The sequence below is a fragment of the Macaca mulatta genome, chromosome 2 (assembly GCF_049350105.2).
Source record: "Macaca mulatta isolate MMU2019108-1 chromosome 2, T2T-MMU8v2.0, whole genome shotgun sequence".
NCBI classification, from domain to species: domain Eukaryota; kingdom Metazoa; phylum Chordata; class Mammalia; order Primates; family Cercopithecidae; genus Macaca; species Macaca mulatta.
Window position 1 is genome coordinate 170,275,522 of NC_133407.1, and position 25,820 is coordinate 170,301,341.

At 39.3% G+C, this 25,820-nt stretch overlaps 1 protein-coding gene across 5 annotated transcripts in view; it reads left to right on the top strand.

Annotated features, from left to right (window-relative positions):
* The first annotated feature begins 1,003 nt into the window (after window positions 1-1,003).
* The window catches only part of CFAP44 (cilia and flagella associated protein 44), a 145,324-nt gene continuing 120,507 nt past the window's right edge, over window positions 1,004-25,820 (top strand). For 4 of the 5 annotated variants that reach the window (XR_013414403.1, XM_015129870.3, XM_015129871.3 and 1 more), the window contains exons 1-5: window positions 1,004-1,229; window positions 8,931-9,035; window positions 16,945-17,097; window positions 18,010-18,163; window positions 24,048-24,210. Coding sequence is in view for 3 of the 5 variants with exons in the window: in XM_015129870.3 (XP_014985356.2) it covers window positions 8,936-9,035; window positions 16,945-17,097; window positions 18,010-18,163; window positions 24,048-24,210 (570 nt within the window). In the remaining 2 variants the exon portion in view is untranslated. The remainder of the gene's footprint in view (window positions 1,230-8,930; window positions 9,036-16,944; window positions 17,098-18,009; window positions 18,164-24,047; window positions 24,211-25,820) is intronic. The other variant, XM_077993922.1, reaches the window with a different exon arrangement.

The following is a 25,820-nucleotide window of genomic DNA, read 5'->3' on the forward strand; positions in this document are numbered from 1 at the left end:
AGAGAACAGTTTATTGGCTTTTGGCAATTGTATATACCCATGAAATTACCACCAGAATTAAGACACAGCATTTCTGTCATTTCTAAGATTCCTTGTGTCTCTTTCCAATGCATCTCACTAAGTCCTAGGCAACCACTATGCCCAAGTCTCTAGACTATCTTGGATGTGGAATGACTTTGTGTATGTTTAACTTTTGAAGAAACCTCTCAAATAATTTTCCAAAGTGGTTATGCCATTTTACATTCCCAACAGCAGTGTATGTGAGTTCCAGTTGCTCTGTATCCTTCTGCATTTGGTGTTGGCAATCTTTGAAGTTTTACCCCTTCACGTGGATGTGGAGTTAGGTGTATTGTGGTTTGTATTTCCCTTATGACTACTGTTAAGCATCTTTCCATGTGTTTACGGGCCATACATATATCTGATTTGGTGAAGCATTCAAATCCTTTGCCCATTTAAGAAATTTGGTGGGTTTTTCTTATTGAATTATAAGAGTTCTTTATACATTCTGTATACAAACTCCTTTGTCACATACTGGAATGACGGTTTTAAAATAGTATTTGGTAAGTAATAACGTTAGGCTAGGTACTTTACAAAGCAGTATGACCACAGTACTACAGAGAGGTTGAACAAACTGCTAAACCTAGAAATCTGTCAAGGGAGGCCTCTACTTTTTTGCCCAGAGCGCTGCGACCAAGAAACCCACAACATAAAACCTTATTTACTCTTAAAAGCCAACAGAGATGATATAGCTTTAAAAATAACAAAAATCCCACCATGTATCTTTGTTGTTGATGTTGCCGGCAAGCTGCCTACTATCTCCCAGGACCCCTCTTAAAATCGAAGTTAAAACCTCAACATAGGAACGCCGCCATCAGGGTTCCGTTGGTCCATTTTAGAATATCGGGCAGGTATCTTCGACGGTATTCATGTCATTTAATTATCTACATGACGTCCTTTAGGGGATAATAAACTCGTCGGGCTTTTCTGTTTGGCTTTGAACCAGTGTCATGAGACGGAAAAGGCCCGACCAGAGGGCGGACAGGTACCCGGTTCCCAGCGTCACCGCTGCTAGATGTCCCGGAAAGCTGGACGCCGGCCGCGCATGCGCCCCACGGCCCGCCCTGGTTCCGCCTCCCTGGAAGAGGGGTAGCGTTGCCTCGGTAACCGGAGTAAACAGAGGCCTCCGGCACAAGCTGTGAAGAGAGGAGCCGCGGCGGTCAGTACCTTCGGTGAGTTTGGACCTCGGCAGACGGCAATTTCCACACCCTCCTCCTTAAATCTGTTTGTGGCTTAGAGGGCAGCGAACCCCACTTGGGCTTCTCTCAGGCTGGACCAGTGTTCCCCAGGCTGTGCTGAAACACAGCTTTCGTCCTCCCTGCGGTAGCTCAGCAAACTTTTTGAAGCCTGGAGTATTCTCAGGCTCGGAGCTAGACACTGTGTGCACGGTTCCTGCCTGCGAGACCCTTTCAGTCTGACCGAGCAGAAGCCAGCCAGGCAGCAGGAGCACGGCTTAGACCCGAAGTCAGAGCAGCAGCGAGTCTGCTGGGAAAGTGCTGGGACTCCCCGCTCCAGCGAGGCACCCACCCTGCGCTCAGCTGGGTGCGACGCTTGGCACGCTGGGCTCTCTTCACTCCGGCTTCCTCATCTCCAGAAAGAAAGGTGATAATGTGACCTCATGGAGTTCTTGTTATTATTATTAAATAGGATAATACAAGTAAAGTGCTTAGCACATACATGGCACATAGTAGGTGCACATAAATATTTGTTGTATAATAGGTAAAGACAGTCGCATACATGTGTGCTGCTCAGTGTGTCCAATCAATCATGAGTTGCTAAGGATGCGTGCTGATGAAAACCTTGGAGAGGAGAAGGAGCTAAGGAGGCTAGGGAGAGAGTGACTGTAGCTGGGCTGCAATAAGCTACAGACCCTCTGACAATGGACCTTTACGCCAGACCGACGAATCTGAGCTCTTATTTGATGGCAGTGATGAGCCATTAGAAGTTTTAAGCAAGAGTGGCACATTAAAAGCTGTGTTTTAGAAATACAAGCGATAGTGTAGAAAATGGATTACAGAAGGGAAGACGAAGTATGACGGTACAGTAATGATAGCGGTGAGACACAATGAGAACTGGAACTACAGAGGGACAGCAGGGACAGTAGGAATGAAGGGAAGGGAGGAATTCAAAAGGCTTAATCACTGGACAGTTAGTAACAGGACTTGGAAATCATTTACATGAATTGGGTGAGAGGAACGGATTCAGAGTAAATGCACTGCTTTCTCATCTATAAAATAATGACAATAATAATAATGGATAGCAAGACTTTGTCTCAAAAATAGTAATAATAGGCTGTGCGCCATGGCTCACGTCTGTAATCCCAGCACTTTGGGAGGCGGAGGTGGGTAGATCACCTGAGGTCAGGAGTTTGAGACCAGTCTGGCCAACATAGGGAAACCCGTCTACTAAAAATACAAAAATTAGCCGGGCGATGTGGTGTGCGCCTATAATCCCAGCTACTCAGGAGGCTGAGGCACGAGAATCGCTTGAACCCGGGAGATGGAGGTTGCAGTCAGCTGAGATCACACCACTGCACTCCAGCCTGCGTGACAGAGCGAGACTCCATGTCAATAAATAAATAAATAAAATAATAATGGTACCTACCTCATAGGGTCGTTTTGAGAATTATACAATAATATGTGTAGAATTTCTTAGAACTGTGCTTGACACATAGTAAGCAGTAAAAAAGACAAACTATTACTTTTTTTCTCCACAGCTGTATTTCACATTGCAAAGTAAAAACTGAGAGCCTGTTTTATACATCAGTCACTGTGAACTTTAAATTACCACCTCTGGCACACTGCTGGGATTGAGTGAGCTTGTGAGCATGAGGACCACAACCTGGACTCTGGTGAATGAATCAGAGTAATGCCACTTTAGAGAGCGCTCTGTCTGGCGTCCAGCCAACCCTTATAGCAACACACTCCTCTGCATCAATGTGTACTATTATTTTCCCTTTTTCTTTATACTTCCTTAGGGTTGACCCTGTTGACCTAAATAACATACAGAGAGAGGCTTTCTAAAAGAAGATAATGTTTATTCAGGAGTAAGGTATTGCAATGGGATATGCGTGCCATGGTAAACTATATGTGTATTCAGGGAGGTAAAGGAAAACAAAGGTTTTTAAAGGAAAAATGAAAAAGATTACATAATTATTTTGAGATAGTTATCATTGGCTACAAAGGTCAACAATAAGTGTGATGCTAGTCTGAGGTTGGACAGGTAATTGTTGAACAAATTTCCTTGTAGAAGTATTTTTTTTTATGTGTAAGGTTGTGATGGCTTTGTGCAAGGCTGTGGTCTTTGCAGTCTTTTGGGATAGTTATCCAGCATAAAAGTGTGAGAAACCATTCTTCATAGCCTTCCCCAGCTCTATTTGTCAGGTTATTTCTTAACACTGGTGACTCCATTGTAATTCTGACAACTTTCACAGCTCAAAACTGTACATTCTATCTAAAGAGTTAGTTAAAAGAATTGGCCGTAGGCTGGACCAATAAGCCTGGATCTAATGAAAGGGAATTTATGCTAGTCCTGAAAATAGACTCACAAACCTAGCTAGTTTACTGATAGGAGGTAGAACATGGTCTAGAACCCAAACTTAGACTGCCTTAAAGGAATACAATGAATGTCCCCAATAGGTGAATTGGTAGTTCCTCTCTTGTGGAGAGTGTCCAGATCCTATGAAGAGCATATAGAATTAGGAGGGACATATGATGCACTGGGAATTAACTTCTTGAGCTATCAGGGTAGTAAAGTTGGAACATGTCATTGAGGAATAATTGAAATAATTGGGATACTTTCTCTGGGAAAAGAGAAGATCTGGAGAGAAATGAGAGCCAACTACAATTATTTGAATGGTTGAAGTACACAGAAAAGCTTGTTCTGTGTGTTCTCAGAAGAAAAAACAAGGGTCAAATGGATCCAAGTTGCAGGGAGGCAGATTTCAGCTTAATATAAAATGTGCCAAGAACTAGAGCTGATCATTAACAGAATGTTCTCACCCTCTTACCCGAAATATTTAAATTGAAGCTGACTATCTTGTTCTTTCATTTATTCAGAAATATATTAATAAATTCATTCCTGCAACCATTTTACATATTGACTGCCATGTATCATTGTTAGAGCTTTCCTGTGTTGACTCAGAACAACCTTATCCAGTAGGTGCTGCATTTTAAAGATGGAAATACTGAGGCACACAGCAATTAAATACTGGGTTAGCACCTCACAGCCAGGAAGAAGATGAGCCAAGATTTAAACCTAGTCAGACTGACTCTGTAGCCAGTATTCTCAGCCCTGGCCAACACTGGTTTTCTGACAGTGCTGGGGTGGATGCTGAGGATGTGTGACCTGCATGGGGTAGCAAGTTAAACTAAAGTCCTCTTTCAACTCTGAAGATTCCATGATTTTATTTATTGAACCCTACCTGTCTCAAAGAGAATATCTAGGAGTATAGTAAAAACAACTGCCATTTCTGAGTGCGTAGTAGGTGTTTTATGTAAAGTCATGATTCCTAACCAGTTCTTATGCGTGATTGTGTGAAAGAATTATCTGGAGAGTGAGACCCTGTTAATAGTACATTTTTAAGTTTTCCAAGTGATTCTAAAGTGCAGTCAAAGTTGAGAACTCTGTGTATGAAAAATCTCGTTTAACTCTACCAAATAACCGTATCACCCCCATTTTACATATTAAAGAATCAAGAGGTTAAGGAACTTGTTTCTTGGGCAAGCAGGGATGTGAACCCAAGTCTCTCTGGCTCCAAAGTCTCCACAGGTTACAATGTAGCTTCCCAATCCCTTTGTTATTAAACCAAAACAAACAAAAAACCTCCCCGAAACAAAAATACCTTATTCTACCCTACCAGTTATACTGATAATCTCCAGGAGAACAGGAGTCTCTCCCACCTGACCCGCTCCACTGCTTTTTACAGGTTCTTCAATTACCTTTTATGACCCAGGAAAGCTAGGAATAGATCCTAGTATTCATTGTCCAGTATTGCTACATCAGAACACTGGGCAAATTCCTTGGGTTCCAGTATTTTCTTCCACATTGTACACAACCTGACATTAACTGGGTTTGTGATGGGAAAGTTTATTACATGGTAATATTAGCCATTTGAAGAATATATTGTTTAAGATAGCACAGAATAAAGTGTGGTGCTTTTGTCTTGACACCAACTTTTGTTGTAGTCCAACTTTTTTGTTTTCAGAATGCTTTAGTTACCATAATTGTTTTTTACCCACCTTATGATTACGTTATGAATAAATTATGGGCTCTTTTTATTAGAATCTATATCCAGTTAACATTGTTATAGTGTTAAAAATAAATGTATTCAGAAAAAAGACTGAAAAGTAGAAAGTTATCTCACTAAGTCATGAGGCTTATGATAGCAGGAAAGAAAATCATGAGATTCAAATCACTAGGAGGAACTCGACCCATTATTCCTGGCTTTAAAGGGTACCATAAGTCAAGGAATGTGAGTGGCCTCTGGAACTTAGAAGGACTCTTGGGCAACAGCCAGCAAGAAAGCAGGGATCACTGTTCCACAGCCACATGGGGCTGAATTCTGCCAGCAGCTTGAATGAACCCAGAAGTAGATTCTTCCTCAGAGCCTCTGAAAGTGAAGGCAGCACTGCCAATACCTTAACAACCTCTTGAAACTCTAAGCAGAGAGCTAGCTGAGTCACACTTGGCCTGGACTTTTGACCCACAAAGTGGTGAAATAATAAGTGGATGTTATTTAAGCTGCTAAATGTCTGATAATTTATATGGCAGCAAGGGAAAACTAAAACAGTACCTACTTACAGAATAAAGTGCTATTGAAACTCACAGACCAAAAATTTTCATTTAGTTATCAATTGATTAGCAGCAGTAGAATATCAGTTCAATTTTGTTGGAAAACCCAGGGAACTGCCTTGCCTTCACTTATTTGAGACCTGCGTCATGGGAACTTAGGGAGTGCTTTAGTTTCTTTCCAATACTTTAAATGTGGATTTTTATCAAATAAATCATTAGTGATCAGTCACTTCAGTCACGACTATCAAACCATCCTTGTTTTGGTCAACTTCTGATGGATCTGAATCAGTGATTTAGAAGATAAGTTTATTCTGAAACTATTTTGAAAGAGAATTGTTAATTTCTTCATCTTGAATTATACATTGAGGTCAGGGACTGTATATTGCTCACCTTTGTATCCTCTGCAATGCCTAGCTTAATAATATGCTCAATAGTTTTAAGAATTAAATTGACTTAAATTATGAAAGCGAGGGAGAAAATAGAATATAGGTGTGTGTGTACCTATCTAAACAATTTTACCCACAGTATGTGGTCATTTATAACCAAGCTCTGTAATAATTGAATTGGCTGCATAGTTCTTTTTTTTTTTTTAAACCAGTTACTCACTATAATGTAGAAAAGTAAGCCTGTGTGTCCAAAACTGGAAGGAATAGAAAATATACCGAATGATAGAATATGAATTTGAAAAGATTTTGCTACTTAAAGGATTTTATGGTTTGATTCCTAACCCCACCCCCTCCATAAACCCCAAAAGGTATATATTCTACAGTTAGGTAGAAGGAAAGGGGAAGGAAGGGAAGGAGAAAAGGAAGAAAGGATGGAGATAGAGAGGAAGGAAGATTCACAGCTAAAAAAGAAAAGAAAGGAAAATACACACACGTACATACACTTTTTAAAAAGTAAAACATTATTTTTGTAACCCAGAAGAATGCCTCCAAAGTACAAAATACAAAATTTAATAACATGAGTATCATGTTAGACCATATCTTTTTTTATTTTTTATTTTTTTATTTTAGAAGCAGAGTCTTGCTCTGTCACTCAGGCTGGAGAATAGTGGTGCGATCCCAGCTCACTGCAGCCTCAAACTCCTGGGCTCAAGTGATCCTCCTGCCTCGGCCTCCTGAGTAGCTGAGACTACAGGCATACCTCACTATGTCTGGCCATTTTAATTTTTTTTTTAGAGACAGTTTGGCTCTGTCCCCACCCAAATCGCATCATAATTATAGTTCCCATAATCCCCATGTGTCATGGGAGGGATCCGGTGGGAGATAACTGAATCATGGGGGCAGTTACCTCATCCTGTTCCTGTGATAGTGAGTTCTCACAAAATCTGATGGTTTTATAAGGGGTTTTCTTCCCCTTTGCTCTGTACTTCTCCTTGCTGCTGCCATGTGAAGAAAAGAGGTGTTTGCTTCCCCTTCTGCTGTAATTGTAAGTGTCCTGAGGCCTCCTTAGCGATGCCGAACTGTGAGTCAATTACACCTCTTTCCTTTATAAATTACCCGTTCTCAGGTATGCCTTTATTAGCAGTGTGAGAACAAATTAATACAGACAGGGTCTTGCTATGTTTCTCATGTTGGTCTCAAACTCCTGGTTTCAAGCAGTCCTCCTGCCTCAGCCTGTCAAACTCCCAGGATTACAGGCATGAGCCACTGAGCCCGGTCTGTATCTTTCTTGATGATAGTTTATAATACAAATGTTTAGACAATGTACTGTTGTCCCCCATATCAAAAGAAGGCATCATTATGATGTCACAGCAGGAAAACATAGAATGAACCCTAGTGCCCATCTGAAGGGAGACAGTCATCATACTACACTCTCCTTTGTCCTTTGATCATGTAGTGTACCATATCTGCTTTAGGCATACCAGTCTATCTTCAGAGACCAGGAAGATATAACAGTGTGGCAGTTTAAATAACCCTCATAGCAGGCTTGTAAAAAGTTTTGTCTTCATTCCCATTACAGTTGGAGAATTCATGTAAAGTTTAGTTAGCTAGTTATATGTCAGTACTGGGATTCAGACCCTAATCTAACTATAAATCTGATCCAAATAGAACTGGTGTTCCATTCTGCTTGCCAGGCATATCATAGAAGAATGTTGAGGAAACATGGGGTGTTTAGTATAGAGAAGTGAAGACTTATAAGGAAGGTGTTTTCAAATATATGAAAAGCTGCAATATAGACAGAGGGCAGAGAAAACCTGTTGTGTCACTTCCCTTTTTAAAACCCTTTAATAGTTTTCAGTTGTCAAGGAAATAAGGTATCAACTTCTTGGCAAAGCTTAGAGACAACTTTATGATATGGTACCCACCTCCTCTTCAGTATCCATTTTACTCTCCCACTCTAGCCAATAGACTGCTTGCAGCCCTTTAAAGATGCAGCCCTCTTTGATGTGCCTAACATATCTTTCACATTCTATGCCTGGCCAACTCCTGACCGTCATCCATGTCTCAAACACCTCTTCTCTAACCCCCCATCATGTTTTAGGATTCTTGCTATACATGCCCACAGTACATTCTATTTTCCTTTTAGTAGCACTCATTATTTTAATTGCTTGTTTAATATCTATCTTTCTAAACGAGCTCCAGAAAGTTAGGGCCCATATTTCTCTTCTCCAGTTTTGTAATTTAGCACCCAACATGACTTGATACGCTGCAGGTATGCTCGAAAAATATTTTAAAAACTGAAGTTGATTAGTAACTCCAAGAGAATTTGAAAATAGAGAAAGAGGGAGGGATGGACCAAAGGTAGGATGGCAGGTTAATTTTAGTGGTGAAGCATTTGGGGAAAAGATGAACTTTGGTAGTATGTTTCACTGTGGACCTCTGGAAAACCAAAGTGCACCACAATGACAGTTCACCCAGAGAAAGAGAATCTGTGATTATAATTAGCGTCTTGCAGAGGTCAGAGGTCTCTGATGGTAGTTGCACACTCCTGCTGGTGGGTCATCCTGGATCCTGTGCAAACAAAGGATTATTGACACACATGGTGTTCGGTGCTTATGAAATTTGTTAGGGGGAAATCTGTTAGTTTCTATTTTACAGCATTATCCATATCTCATCCCAATTTTGTACTTACAGAGGAAATGAAGGAACCAGATGATCAGGATACTGATGGGGAGAAATCAGTTACATCAAAGAGTAATGGGAAGAAGTCTTTGAGGTCTTCTAAATCGGAATCAAGATGTAAGTAAAGATAATATGTATACTTTTAAAAGTATTAAATTTAGGTAAACATTTAAATAATCAATTTTTATAGTAGAATAGAAAGAGCAGGATGTTATAAAATAGATCTCTTTTTTTTTTTTTGAGACGGAGTTTCATTGTTGTTGCCCAGGCTGGAGAGCAATGGAACGATCTTGGCTTACTGTAACCTCCGCCTCCTGGGTTCAAGTGATTCTCCTGCCTCAGCCTCCTGAGTAGCTAGGATTATAGGCGCCTGCCACCACACCCGGCTAATTTTTATATTTTTAGTAGTGGTGGGGTTTCATCATATTGGTCAGGCTGGTCTCAAACTCCTGACCTCAGGTGATCCCCTCCCAAAGTGTTGGGATTACAGGCGTAAGCTACCGTGCTAGGCCAAAACAGATCTCTTATACTCCCTGTTCCCAGAGAGCTGTAGGAAGGTGGGATCCGTAAAAATCATGGAGTTAGCAAAGAAAAAAGACTACTTATGGTACAGGAAATAGGAGATTCAAAATAGAAATAAGGCAAAGGTAATACCTAGGATGACACCTGGGCAGCCATGCAGAGAACAATTATACTGAAGCAAGGAAAGGAGAATTTTCACCTCCCAGAAAGTTAAAAATGTTAAATAATAGATTATCTGATAGATGCATGTAGAAAATTGAATTGAGTGGAATTTATAGAACTATGGCAAGATATGGGAAGATTTATCAGGAGATTCCAGAAAGTTAAAAAGTGAAAAAAAGTGAGGTATTAGCTTTAGAAAAGTGAGTTGTTCAAGAAGGGAATAAAATAATACATTCTTAACTCGGGAATGAGTGTTATTAAGGCAGTATACTAAAAACAGTAAGCATAGACTTCACTGTTTTGTTGCACTTTAATTATATTGCAAGGGCGAAGAGATAGCAAGTGGTGGTAGAGATTTAACATTCTTCATCTTCCCATAATAAACACTGTCTAAAAGTGGCTAGAGAGAGCAGTATATCCATATTATTTAGATATATGGAGGTAAATATCAGAAGAAAAAAGATTAAAAGGTAAAAGTGGGCCGGGCGTGGTGGTGGGCGCCTATAGTCCCAGCTACTCTGGAGGCTGAGACAGGAGAATGGCGTGAACCCAGGAGGCAGAGCTTGCAGTGCGCCGAGATCGTGCCCCTGCACTCCAGCCTGGCGACACAGCAAGACTCTGTCTCAAAAAAAAAAAAGCTAAAAGCGATTCTTCTGGAGAGAGAAGGCTGTTAAGCAAAGAAAAGTCGAGTATTTTAAAAGACAAGTCTTTTAGCATTACTTGACTTTTTAAGTTATGGGCATATATTTTAACAAAAATAAAAATAATTTTCTAAAAGTCAAAAAAATGGGCAAAATATAAATAGTGCATATCTGGGTTTATAGAACAGAAATGGTTTATTTGTTCAACTCCTTTACAAAAGCTCAAAGTTCCTTAAAAGCAGTCTGTGTTTTACCTGTTTATCACAGCTCCTGGCACACAGGTTGATAATAACCTATACACACGTCTCGTCTAGAGTTCTCCTGTGAGAGCTACTAAGTCTTATATGGACTTTTCTGATACAATGTAGCGGAAAGAGACCTGGACTTTAGTTTTGAGTCCTGTATCTACCATTTAGAGATGCTTGACCTTGGAAAAATTACCACATCTTTTTGAGCTTCAGTTTTCTCACCCATTAAAACAATTATGTGTCACTTGGGAATTAAATTGGATAACATGTGGAAGGACTTCATAGACTGCAATGGAAGAAAAAAGGAGAAATTTTATAAGTAGGATTTTTTGAAAGATGGCTGGCTCTTTCTGACTCTCACACTGTTAGGTATCTTAGTGCAATCTTGACTTTTTAAGGTTCTAATTCTAAATATGATTTTAGAAATTTAATTTTGACTATTCACCTAGATAAGATCAGGTCCTGGGAAAATCAATACACATGCAAAATCTGCATTAAATTCTTTTAATCTATCGCAGACATGTCTTGTAAATCCAGTTTCTCCACAATATATTTTATTTTAGTCATTTATCTTCTCTGGTTTGGACTCTTGCAACATGGATTTCTACCTCAGTCTTCCTGTCCAGATCTCCCTCCACACCACCACTAGAGTTCTTTCCAAAAAGTATGATTATATCACTTACCTCAGAAACTTTAGTTTGTTCCCCCCTTGTTTTTCCTTTTTCTCTACTCCCCACATTTCTGACACAGGATTGTCTGTTGGTTTCCAGTCCTTGGCAGTGTTTTCCTGGATGCTACTCTCAACTTTCCCGTGATGAATTTAATAATAATGACCCTTTGTCTAGCACTGCCTTCAGGACCTCCCTTCCTTATGTCAGACTCTCTTAGGGGCAGAGCTTTTCAAGTGTGACCTGGCCCAGTGCTCAGCTCATTAATTAGTTCACATATCGTAGGTCTTAGAATCCCAAATGATAATGTGAAATAATTTTCTGGCATTCTGAACATCCTGTACCTTGTTGCTGCGTGAAGAGGTCTCTCTCTCCTGGTTCAGCCTCATACCGTGTCCATAATTGGTGGGTTCTTGGTCTGGCTGACTTGAAGAATGAAGCCGTGGACCCTTGCGGTGAGTGTTACAGTTCTTAAAGATGGTGTGTCAGGAGTTTGTTCCTTCAGATGTTCAGATGTGTCCAGAGTTTCTTCTTTCTGGTGGGTTCGTGGTCTCGCTGACTTCAGGAGTGAAGCTGCAGACCTTTGTGGTGAGTGTTACAGCCCTTAAAGGCAGCGCATATGGAGTTGTTCATTCCTCCTGGTGGGTTCGTGGTCTTGCTGGCTTCAGGAGTGAAGCTGCAGAACTTCGCGGTGATTGTCACAGCTCACAAAGGTGATTGTCACAGCTCATAAAGGCAGCACCGACACAAAGAGTGAGCAGCAGCAAGATTTATTGCAAAGAGCGAAAGAACACAGCTTCCACAGCCTGGAAGGGGACCCCAGGGGCTTGCCACTGCTGGCTGGACAGCCTGCTTTTATTCCCTTATCTGACCCCCACCCACATCCTGATGATTGGTCCATTTTACAGAGAGCTGATTGGTCCGTTTTGACAGGTTGCTGATTGGTGTGTGCTCACTGGTGCATTTACAATCTTTTAGCTAGACACAAAAGTTCTCCAAGTTGCCACTAGATTAGGAGACACAGGGCACTGATTGGTGCGTTTGCATACCTTTAGCTAGACACAGAGTGCCGATTGGTGCGTTTACAATTTTCTAGCTAGACTCAGTGCTGATTGGTGCATTTATAATCCTCTAGGTAGACATAAAATTTCTCCAAGTCCCCACCAGACTCAGGAGCCCAGCTGACTTCGCCTAGTGGATCCCGCCCCTGGCGGAGGCGGAGCTGCCCGCCAATCCCACGCTGCGCCTGCACTACTCAGCCCTTGGGCAGTCTATGGGACCAGGCGCTGCAGAGCAGGGGGCAGCGCCCCCAGGGGAGGTTCAGGCCCTGTGGGAGACCTCTGTGGGAGGGGCTCGGGCATGGTGGGCTGCCGGTCCTGAGCCCTGCCCCGCCCCGCCAGGAGGTGGCTGAGGCCCAGCGAGAATTTGAGGGAGCCTGGCATGTGCGGGCCGGCAGTGCCGAGGGACCCGGCGCACCCTTTGCAGCTGCTGGCCCAGGTGCTAAGCCCCTCACTGCCTGGGGCTGGGGGCGCCAGCCGGCCCCGCTGAGTGCAGGGCCCACCAAGCCAATGTCCACCTGGAACTCGCGCTGGCCCACGAGTGCAGCGCAAGCAGCCCCGGTTCCTGCCCGCACCTCCCCCTCCACACTTCCCTGCAAGCAGAGGGAGCCGGCTTCTGCCTCGGCCAGCCCAGAGAGGGGCTCTCACAGTGCAGCGGTGGGCTGAAGGGCTCCTCAAGCGAGGCCAGAGTGGACTCTGAGGCCGAGGAGGCTCCACGAGCCAGCGAGGGCTGCTGGCACATTGTCACCTCTCAATAGCTGATGGCTGCATTCCCCACACCTGTGGATACCTTGCTTTGCTCTCAGGCTTGCTAAAACATCAGGGCAAGTTTTTGCTCTTTGGGACTCTCAAGAGAATGAATAAAGTCCTTGTATCACATCCAAGCAGAGAAGTTGGATAGACTTTTTTCCATACTTAACAAGAAGTTTCTGCTATCTCTGAGTTCTAGTAAGAAATTTAGGCTGAGTGTACCAGCTAAACCATCCATCATTTCTCACAATGGTGAAGGATTGTTAGTTACTAAGGCATTGATTTCTGATTCTTATCAAAGGATTAAATTATTGCAGAGCTTATTTAATAGTTTTGGGAAGTGTTTTGTTCTTTTCTATTTTCAGAAATATATTGTGTAGAATTGGTATTATTTCTTCCTTAAATGCTTGGTAGAATTTACCAGTAAAACTGTCTGGACCTGGAATTTTCTTGATGAGTGGGTAAATTTAAGCCATTAATTCAATTTTTTAAAATAGAGGGCCCTCTATTTCTTCTTTACTAAGTTTTACAAGTTTGTATCTTTCATGGAATTTGCTCACTTCTCTTCTAAATGTCAAATTTGTTGACATAACTTTGTAGGATCTGTTTTCATTCTTGATGTTGGAGATTTATGTTGTTTCCCTTTTATTTCTTCATTGGGCTAGCTAGGAACTTATCAATATTGTTGATCTTTTCAAAGACTAAGATTTTGGCTTTGCTCATTTACTTTGGTTTTTTTTTTTCTTCATTTATTTTTCTAACTATTTATTTATTTATTTATTATTATTATTATTATTATACTTTAAGTTCTAGGGTACATGTGCATAACGTGCAGGTTTGTTACATATGTATACTTGTGCCATGTTGGTGTGCTGCACCCGTCAACTCGTCAGCACCATTTTTCTAACTTCTTGAGGTGGAAATTTAGGTCATTGATTTTTTTTTTTTTTGACTTTTGTTCTTTTCTTACATATGTATTGAAAGCTGTAAATTTCCCTCCAAGGACTGCTTTAGCTATATCTCAATTTTAATATATTGTATTTTAATAATAATTTAATTTGAAAAATTTTGTGATTTCTTTGTTGATTTCCCCTTGACCCATGAATTATTTTTATTGTGTAATTTAATTTCCAAATATGGAACTTTTTTTCAAGGTATCTTATCATTATTGGTTTCTAACTTACATCTGTTTTTTTCAGAGAACATGTCTATTCTATATAATCGCAATCCATTTAAATGTATTAAAAGTGGTCTTATGTCTCAGCAAGTGATCTGTCTTGGTAAATGACCCATGTGTACTTGAACGTGCATCCTGTATTGGTAGGTGTAAGTGTTTTATAAATGTCAGGTCAGGATGGTTGATAGCGATGTTCAGATCATCTATGTCTTTACTAAGTTTTTGACTAGTTCTATCAATTGCTGAAAGATACGTATTACTAAAATAAATAGTAACTCTAAGTAGACTGTGAAAAATTGTTGTGTATAATCTCTGAAGCAACCACTAATAAAACACAGAACTGCTAAAAAGTCAACAGAAATTTAAATAGAATTCTAAAGAGTAAATGATCTAAAAGAAAACATGGAAAGAGAAAAAGAGGGAAAAATGACAGGTAGGAGGAGAAAAACAGAAAATAAATTATCAAATATTATTTGTTAATTTCACAAGCATATGTTATTAAAATCTAACCATATCGATAATTACATTATTAGCTGAACATCAATATAAAAAGGCAGAGATTATCAGCATGGCTAATAAAAACAAGAACCAACTATATGATGCTCATAGAAGACACATGTTAGGTATAATGATACAAATAGGTTGCAAGTAAATGGATGGAAACAGATATATCATGCAAAAAGTAAGCATAATCTGGGTGGAGGGACTATATGAATACCAGATAAAATAGACTTCTAGGCAAAGAGTACTACCAGTGACATAGGGTAAAAGGATCAATTTATTCATAAAGATAAAAGGATCAGTTAAGAAAACATAATAATCATAAATATGTATTCACCTAGTAACAACATCACAATACACAAAGCAAAAATAGACAGAATCAAGGAAAAACTAAGTAATTCCACAATCATAGTAAGAGAGCAGCTTGGTACTAGTTACCTCATAATAGCCAAAGTATACATGCCCACTATCAATATTTGTATATTGTTGTTGTATGCAATAACCATGCTGAACTCTTTTAAAAATTATAATAAATTATAATTTAGTTCTTATTAATTTTTTTATAAAGTAGCCTTACGGATTTTTCTGTATGTGCAACCATAGCATTTGTAGGCTTTCTTACAGTGTTCTCAATCTCATGGAAAAGGTAGAGGTAAATAAGGAATCACAGAGGCAAACTGTTTGTGGGAAGCAGTATCTCTGTGATAGCTGCAGAGGAGAGGCCCCAAAGCTTGCTACGTACATTGGCTGGAGGAAGCAAACAAACAAAAAAATGAAGAAACTCACGTATAAAATTGTGGGTCATACAGCAAAAATCCCAGCAGATTCTTTTTGATATCTACAGTTATGGCATTCCTTTCTCCTTGGTCACTTTCCTTTGCTTCCTCCGGCACCTATCCTTGTTCAGTCTCCACTAATTTTGCCAGCCGTTTTGCCAGCAGCCCTGCCATCCATTCATGATTTTGAGTTTTAACTGCTTCTAGTTCTACAAAAAAAATGGAGTTTGTGTTTTTGGCATTTATTCTCAATGTTGATTTTAGATTATTTCAAAGAATAGAAAGGCAAATACTGATCTATTCTTCAAACCATAAGTCTTCCACCCATCTATTTCAGGATTATAAAAATTATGGAAATATCCAGCCCTCACAAAGTTGCCTAAGTGTGCTGATTCATCAGCTTGGTTTAATGTGCCTACTTCCTGCCCAATTAGTTTTTTTTCCCCAAACTCTAGTTTTCCCTCAGAGGCACAATCCTTCTCCAGTCTCAGAATACCCATTATTTTTTGTTACCTCTTCTCCTTCATCTGTATTCACTCTCAATTCGTTAATCAGTGATCACCTTATCTACCAGTTCTAACTCCTTTCCCGGGGAACCCAGCAGTTAGGAGTGTTATGCTTGTAGTGCTGTAATCTTGAAATGAGGAAATAGTCTTTGGTTACTACAGTCACAAGAAAGAGCTAAAGTATTATTAGAGAATAGTTCTCCAGGGCCTCCACTTGGGGAATCTGTTTGGCTGATTTAAGCACCCAGTATTACTTTCTTGTCATCCAAATACATGAATCCTAAGGAACTCTGTCCTGTTCTGCAACTAATTGTGTTGGCTCAGCTTTTTGATCTTATTCATATTAGTGTTGGGCTTTGTTCCTAATCTTTAGCCTCATCTCAGATCTACTACGTAGCTCTGGTACTTAGTAGTACATTTGCCTTTTCTTCCTTATTCTTCTGAAAATTCACCTAGCCCTATATGAAAGTATACCCATCCTACTTGGCATTGTATATTTTAACCATCCCCATGTTTGGACTTGATCTGAATGTTGGCTTATACCTGGGGCCATTTTACTCCTATCCCAGTTCTCATTCCCAGCTTGTCCTAAAGCCAATATTCCAACTTATTCCTGTGATATCACTTCCAAGAGAAATCATCATACTCAGAGAAAGACAATAAGCCTTATTTGTCTTTAACGTAACAGGTTCCCTATAAAAGTTGGTAAAATTGAATTTAGTTGAAATTATGATAGCAGCATACTAACCTCTTTTTTTCTTTATCTTTTTATTGTAAGTATTTAGTGATAGGAAATAGACTGGAAATGAAGTGAAAATGGAGATTAAAAAACAGAAAAGCCTTTTTTATTTTGTAAAGTTACAAGACTGACCAAATAAAATGATTCTTCTAGAAATTTTTGAGTATGTATTAGAATTTATTACATCTATAGCACAAGCAAATTGGAAGTTTTAGCTGCTTTAGATGTAAGAAAATGTTTAATCAAAATTTAGAAGTTATTAAAACAAATTTTAATAGCTCCTGTTCAAGAAGATGACACATTTTTAGAAGATGCCACAGATGAAACATTTACTGAAGGGGAAGAATCATATTTAGAAGAAGACTCAGATGAGGAACGTTTGGAAGGAAGTTTGAGTTCATTTCAGTATGATGATTTGCAAAGCACTAGAGGTAGGTATTATTAGTTTTCTGTCAGTAATTGTCACTATTTTAAAGACAAAGCACAGACTAATGGAACAGTTATAAATCCATAGAAAGAAAAATCTGCAGGATGTGTTTATGTGTGGGAATGATAAAAGGGCAAGTATTGTACATATTTTGGTAGGGTACTTTAGCAGCCCTAGACTTGTGGTTTTTATTTCTGAGGATCACATACAGTACTCTGATACTCATTCTTCTGGGTTTTAAGAAGGTATAAAAACTGTTCCACTACAGATTAGTGGGAGTTCAACTCTCCCTTGGAAGTAATTGGGAGTTCCCCTTAGAGACTCTTGCACCATGACAGACCAGAACTCAGCATTTACTCCTGATGCACATGGGCCTGATGGTTCTTCCTTCCTTGCTCACTGATGACTGTGTCCTATCTTCAGGCCAGTAGTAGTAGGTAATGCTAGAGTATTGCAGGCTGTGTACATTCCTCCTGTCTCTGCGAAATACAATTTTGGATTTACCAGACACTCTTTGTATTAATCCGTTCTCACGCTGCTAATAAAGACATACCTGAGACTGGGTAATTTATAAAGGAAAGAGGTTTACTTGACCCACAGTTCTGCATGGCTGGGGAGGCCTCAGGAAACTTACAATTGTGGCAGAAAGGGCAGCAAACATGTCCTTCACATGATGGCAGCAAGGAGAAGTGCAGAGTGAAGGAGGGAAATGTCCCTTATAAAACCATCAGATCTTGTAAGAACTCATTCACCATCATGAGAACAGCATGGAAGTAATAGCCCCTGTGATTCAATTACCTCCTACCAGGTCTCTCCCACGACATGTGGAGATTATGGGAACTACAATTCAAGGTGAGATTTGGGTGGGGACACAGCCAAACCATATCATTCTTCTTAAATTATTTTATTTTTTTAGTATCTCAGCAAACCCCTGCCCCAGCTGTGGAAGAGGCAGAGGAGGAAGTTAAGAAGAAAATATCAGAGAGCTTCTTCTATGATTATATGGAGCTTGCTTCGATGCCTTTTGTGACTCTGGATTCAGACATACCACTGGATCTTCTCACACTCGTGTATCCACCCTGGCTAAATATGTATAATTTTGGTATTTTCATTTCTTAGGTCAGAGGTCAGCAAACTATAGCCCGGGGAGCCCAAATGTACCCTCCCACCTGTTTTAGTAAATCAAGTTTTATTGCAACACAGCCACATCCATTTGCTTGCATTTTGTTTATTATGGCTGCCATCACACAACAAAGACAGAGATAAGTAGTTGTGACAGAGACCATCTGGCTTACAAGGCCGAAACTATTTACTACCTGCCCTTTACAAAAAAAGTGTGCCAACCCATCTTAGGTAATTCTAAGAAACTTGAGTTCTTAGAGATTTGATAGAAATGCATGATCTTAATTTAAACTAAGCTTTTGTTTGATGCCAAATAACCATAAAGAGAAATGATGTTTTTCTGGCTGTCCTTTGCACAAGTGGAAAGGCTGCAGTTCATGAGACCTGAGTGAAGGAAACCAGAAGGCTTCTTATTCCCATTTACTTTTGCCAATGCCTATCAAGTTAATTAATCAATTTCCCTTTTTGAAACACTTATGCATCTGTCCGTTGTAAGGTATTAGTACTTTCACATTATATCAGATGAGCTATCAGAGAAGACAATTCTTAGGAAATAGGGCACAAAATAGCAAGTTTTAATTGGTCTGGAAAATAAGAGTCTTTGAAGATATGTAGAAGCGGGGATGATTGACAAGGGGATTTAGTGTTTGTCATCACATTATGATGTTAGGTTTGCAATGCAGGTAGTTAGAAGACAGTTTCCATTGAGGTCCTTAGCTGGCAATTTACTATGCTTGCCTTTTGGATAGTTAGTAGTTATCACCACATGGCCTAAACCACCAACTGGCCTCTTACATAAGGAATATTTACAGAGACAGAGTGGTGTACTCACTGACTCAGTTTTGCTTTTTAAATAAAACATAAAAATAGAACATGTTATTAAATCCATGGTGTAACTAAACTAATTCACGCTGAATCATCTTGTAACCTGGAATTTTCTCTCTTCATGGCTTTTTTTTTTTCCTTATCTTTGGACAAGTTTCTGTCAAAAGTTATGCTGTTTGCTTTCTTTTAGCCTTCCTTCCCTGAATGGGGTGGGGTGGTATATTAGAGTCCCCTGGAAGGTTTTCCTAAAGTACCCAATGCTCAGATGCCTTCCTGGACCTACTGTGCTAGTTCTATGTGGAGAGGGGCTTGGGCATATGTACTCTGAAAAAACTCCGAGATGGTTTGGCAGTGCCCTGCCTTCTCACTGCTCCAGGATGGCAGGGTCTGTATTAGACAAACATGCCTAGATTCTAAACAGCAGAGTCAGAAGAACCTCAACTTTTATTCCAATATATGAATTCTCTCTATTCATGCTGGATGGGTGGCTGTATAAACTATAGCCTTTTCTTAAACATTTTCAACACCAGGAAAATCACAAAGTAGCCTACCCCACTTTTACATGGCTCACTAGAGAGCTTTTTGGGCCTTGAATAAGATTCTGCCTCACTGGGATGGCCCCCATTAGATTTAGTTCTCCTCTCTGGAGATGAACATATATAATCTCTATATCTTGTGAGGAATTCTAGGAAGAACAAGTCAGCCATCATGTATTCCCTAAGTACTCTTTTAATTAACCCTTTAAAGATTATTAATATATTATATTGATTCTACTTTAGTTTTTGCCTGTTTTGTTTTGTTTGTTTGTTTTTTTGAGATGGAGTCTCGCTCTGTCGCCCAGGCTGGAGTGCAATGGCAAGATCTCTGCTCACTGCAACCTCCGCCTCCTGGGTTCATGCAATTCTCCTGCCTCAGCCTTCTGAGTTGCTGGGACTACAGGCGTGCACCACCACACCTGGCTAATTTTTGTATTTTTAGTAGAGATTGGGTTTCACCATATTGGCCAGGCTGGTCTCGAACTCCTGACCTTGTGATCTGCCCGTCTTGGCCTCCCAAAGTGCTGGGATTACAGGCGTGAGCCACCGCGCCCAGCCCTCTACTTCAGTTTTTAAATTTGTGTCTTCTAAATTTTAGCAATGTTAAATCAAGTTTAGCCTAAAGCTGCCTCCTTATATACTTTGAGTTCAGCCTACAGGTTTCTTTGTACCTGGTGAACTATAACCTAAAGGGAGTTAGACTCTAGCCTACTCTTGAGCCAGTTACCGAGTTTTGGTCAAAGGTGGCCAACTGTTCAAATTGTGTTAAAATAAGGCAGATGCCAAGCTGTAACCAATTCGGCTATTTCTGTACCTCACTTTTGTTTTCTGTACATCACTTTCTTTTTTCAGTCCATAAATCTTCCTGCACGTGGCTGTACTGGAGTCTCTGGGCCTACTCTGACTCAGAAGGCTGTCCAATTCTTGAATTGTTCTTTGCTCAATTAAACTCTGTTAAATTTAATTTGGCTAAAGTTTTCTTTTAATAGCAAGAAATGTGCCGTTTATAAAGTATCACTTAAACCATGGTATAATTTTAAAAGAGATTATACAGAACTTAACCGTGTTTAAACAATTTTAAAGTGAAATTCCTAGATGGCCATGAACAAACGTTGAAAGCTCTGAGTCTTTGACAGGAATTTAAGAAGAGGCAAGTCAGAAGAGAAGGTGAGATAAAACAAAGGGAGCTGAAGGTACATCAAAACACATTTTAAGATTTTCAGAACTCCACTAAGGGTCTGTTGCTGTCCCCTGGGATTAAAAGGAAAGGATCAGGCCAGGCGCAGCGGCTCAGACCTGTAATCCTAGCACCCTGGGAGGCTTGGCAGGCAGATCACTTGAGCTCAGGAGTTCGAGACCAGCCTGAGCAACATGGCAAAACTCTGTCTCTACAAAAAATACAAAAATTAACCAGGTGTAGTGGTGCACACCTGTAGTCCCAGCTACTTGGGGGGCTGAGGTGGGAGAATCTCTTGAGCCTGGGAAGTTGAGGCTGCAGGGAGCCATGTTCATGCCACTGCACTCCAGCCTGGGTGACAAAGTGAGACCCTACCTCAAAAAAAAAAAAAAAGAAAAAAAAAGGAAAGGATCAGATTCTAGTTATGCACAAATTAATGAATTGAATAATTCAACAAACATTTCTTGAATTGCTAATAGACTGAAGACAGTGTGCTAGGCATTCTGGGAAATAGAGATGGAGAGAAGCAGTCATTGCCCTCAGTAAGTTGTAATTTAGAGGGGGGGAATTTTAGAAGTTACAATCTGACCCATTCTGGGTTTGAAAGAGCCTTTTGTCAGGGCAGCAGCATGTAAAAGGGAGTTTTCCTGCTAAAATTAAATATAATAATATTAGATAAATGATAATTTCTCCAATTGCTAATTTTCATCTAAGATAGTGAAGAGATAGTAACCAATTTCTATTCTCATAGCTACTAACATGCTTTTAGCCTTCTGAGGTTTTATATTGCCACCAGGGAAGAGAGAAAGGACGGGAAGAAGGGGAGGTGAGAGCAGTGGTTTGAAGGAAGTTAAAAAGATGGTGGGCAAAACTTCCCTCCATGAGGCTTGAATAGCTTCATTTACATATTTGGATCACATATTCATTCATATTTCTATACAAGATTTAATTTTAGACATTTATGTCTTTATTAAATTTATAAAATTTCTTTTTCTTGAACAGATCCAGTACCCTGAAATGCTTTATCTCTCTCTTTCAATTTAACTATTTGGTAATGAGATAGGCTGCTTGTGGTTGGTTATAATTTGTTTATATTTCACAATTTAAATTGCATTAATGTAAATCTCTCTTTTTACATTCTACATTTTCTTCTTAAAACTTTAACATAATTTCTTTCTCTGAAAATTGTTATTTACTTATGAATAAGTGGAATCCTCTAAAATCAGAATTTCTTTTTAAACAAGGGCTCAAGAAATACAAATTCCTCCAATGATCCTTCAACTCTGATGTTCAGCAACAAATTCTTGTGAACAAAGAATCTATCTGCTTAAGCTACACTATAGGACATGCTTCTTTTGTCAACTCTAGTTTTTTTCATAGATTGATCTCATTTAACTTGGTTATTATATTTATATTTTGGGCATATTAATTTTGACAAACATAATAATATACATTTAAAAGATGTTTTATATAACTTAGATTATATCTCTTTTTAAAAAAAAATTTTTATTTTAGATTTAGAGGGTACACATGCAGGTTTGTTTCAAGGATATATTGTGTGATATTGAGGTTAGGGCTTCTGTTGATCTCATCACCCACGTAGTGAACATAGTACCCAATAGGAAGTTTTTCAGCCTTGCCCCTTCCCTCCCTCCCTCCCTCCCTTTGGAATTCCTAGTATCTGTTGTTCCTGTCTTTATGTCTATGTGTACCCAAGATTTAGCTCCTACTTATAAGTGAGAACATGCAATATTTGGTTTTCTGTTTCTGCATGAATTTGCTTAGGATAATGGCCTCCAGCTGCATCCATGCTGATGCAAAGGACATGACTTCATTCTTTTCATGGCTGTATAGTATTTCATGGTGTATATGCCACATTTTCTTTATCCAGTGCACCACTGATGGGTTGATTCCATGTCTTTGCTGTTATAAATAGTGCTGTGATAAACATATGAGTGCATGTGTCTTTTTGGTACAATGATTTTCCTCTGGGTATATCCCCAGAAAAGGGATTACTAGGTTGAATGGTAGTTCTATTTTTAGTTCTTTGAGAAATCTCCAGACTGCTTTCCACAGTGGCTGAACTGATTTACATTCTCATTAATAGTATATAAGCATTTGCTTTTGTCTACAGCCTCACCGACATCTCTTATTTTTTTACTTTTTAATGATAGCCATTCTGACTGGTGTGAGATGGTATCTCATTGTGGTTTTGATTTGCATCTCACTGATGATTAGTGATGTTGAGCGTTTTTCATGTTTGTTGGCCACTTGCGTGTCTTCTTTTGAAAAATGTCTATTGAAGTCCTCTGCCTGCTTTTTGGTGGGGTTATTTTCTTGTTGATTACTTTAAATTTCTTATAGATTTTGAATATAAGCCCTTTGTCAGATGCATAGTTTGGGAATATTTTCTCCCATTCTGTAGGTTATCTGTTTATAATCTGTTGATGATTTATTTTGCAGTGCAGAAACTCTTTAGTTGAGTTAGGTACCACTCTATTTTGAATTAGTACAATTTTACTCTATAGCATACACACACACACACACATATACATACACACTACTTACCTATACACCAATACATATACTAATAAGCTCAGAAAAGAAATATTAGTCTATTAATTACATATATATTTATTTGCTATATATTAATTTTCATAATTTGTTGATTTGAATTAAATTTTAGTTATATTTATGTGAATTTATTATAATCATGTTATCAAATGGTGTGTTAAAATTTTACAAACATGTTAGTATTTTAAGCATCTTGTCTTTCAACATCAAGGTAAAAGCCTGTATAATATTTTTACTATGGTTAGTCAACAAACTTAACAGGCATTGTGAATACAAAGGTGATCAAGATATAGACTTTCTCCCATGTTATACAGTATGATTTAGTTTTAGTGGGAGAGAGGAAAATATAATTATGTAGGTGACAATTTTGCTGTCTGTGGTACCCAAGTAAGTTTAACCTTATTTATTTTTGCAAAAACAATTAATGGACTGCCAGGATTTCCCCAGGAAAATTAAAATAGTAACTAAATCAGAGTATGGGGTAGTCACCTGATTTATTTATTTATTTGTTTATTTTTTTCCTGCTTTTTGTTTCTCACGTAATTAAAAAAAATGTTAGTAATACATAGAAAAATCATGAGTTTCAGGGTAAAATTCAACTACTTCAACCTCATATCTTCATCTAAGAGTATAGATTTAAAAATGTATTTATTTCATCACTTTTCCAGTCCCTAGGATGGTATTGTTTTTCACTTCTTTTCCTTAGCAACTTTTCCTCAGACATTCTTTTGGTTATGACTGTAGAAAGCGAGCTAACCTACAACTTCTGGACAACAGTATCGCAATATACATAGCTGGGAACCAACTGATCTTTCTGAATTTGAAAACCAAGGAACAGATCTACCTGCGAAGTAGCAGTGGTGAAGGAATTGGCGTCATTGGGGTATGCCTTCAATAAATTAGAAAAAAAACCCAAAAACCCTATCTTTTTGCTTGTTCTGTGAACCAGCCAACATGGTTGTTAGATGCCATCACCATGCACACACAGTATTGTGGGATCACATGAGAGGCACAACTGTCTTTATTCCAAAGCATTTTCAATTCAGTTATTACAGACACTCATTCACTATCATTACCTCTGTGCACTATTATAATATTATTATTTCTTTTTGCAGATAAGGAAATGGGCTTATAGAGGTTAGGTGACTTCCCCATAGTCGTGCAGGTTTTTCATATTTAGATTAGAAGTGGAGGTGAGCAAGGAGATTTTAAAGAATCTTAATCTGAAGACTGAAGCAGGCACATGGCCATGGGAATGGAGAAGGTGAGGAAAATGTGAGACATAGACAGGACATAGACATAGACTGACTATGAAAACAGGATATATTGAGATGTATGGAGTGAAAGATACTATCATGGTTGTTTCTTTCTTGATCATCTATCTATATATAGTATGTATACATGATAAAAGTCCATGTCCTCGGAGAGTTTGTTTTAAGACTAATTAATAAGTTCAGCAATAATTTATTATGTAATACTGTGCACCCAACACTACACAGAACATATAGTAGGGAATTTAAATGAAGAAGAACTCATGACCTCTATGAATTCAGAGTTTAAAATCCATCTAAAGAGACAAGACCTATATTTGTAAAAAGAGAAACAAAAACTAGACACACAAGTGCATGATAATGTGGCAATAGCTGTGTGCAGATAGCCATGGGCCCAACATGAGGGTCGTGGATTTTGTGGAGGGAAGTCAATTGGGGCCTATGAGGTTTCAGGACCCTGAGGTCCACACCATCTGCAGGGGACCAAGAAACATCTAATTATCACTTATTTATCTATTACTCTGTGGCCAATAATAGCTTTAAAATTTCCATTTTAATATTTTGTTATAAAATAATTTGGTTTGAGGACAGTAGTCAGAGGTATAGTGTGGTCAAGAATGCTAATCCTGGCCAAGCACAGTGGCTCACGCCTGTAATCCCAGCGCTTTGGGAGGAGGAGGCGGGCAGATCACGAGGTCAGGAGATCAAGACCAGCCCGGCCAATGTGTTGAAACCCTGTCTCTACTAAAGATACAAGAAATTAACCAGGCACGGTGGTGCAGGCCTGTAATCCCAGCTACTCAGGAGACTGAGGTAGGAGAACCACTTGAACCTGGGAGGTGGAGGTTGCAGTGAGCTGAGATTGTGCCATTGCACTTCAGCCTGGGTGACAGGGCAAGACTCTGTCTCAAAAAAAAAAAAAAAAAAAAAAAGCTAATCCTAATCCTCATCCACCTGGATGTTGAGCAATTTTATGTCCACAAGGCCTTTTCTCTGTGTGTGCTGGAGCTGTTGAAGCCTGGGTAGTGACAGAGGCCTTGCCTCCACTGTCCATGTTACCTCATCTTTTCTGAAACAGTTATCCAGTTATGGTTGAGAAATACTTTAGCAAGGCTATGAGAAAAGTGTTTGGGCACCCTACCTGGAAAAGCTAGGGTGAATCTCTGTGTTGAGTGTAAAGTAAATGATTTACTAATTCCAGTTCTTCGCCAAAAATAAAACT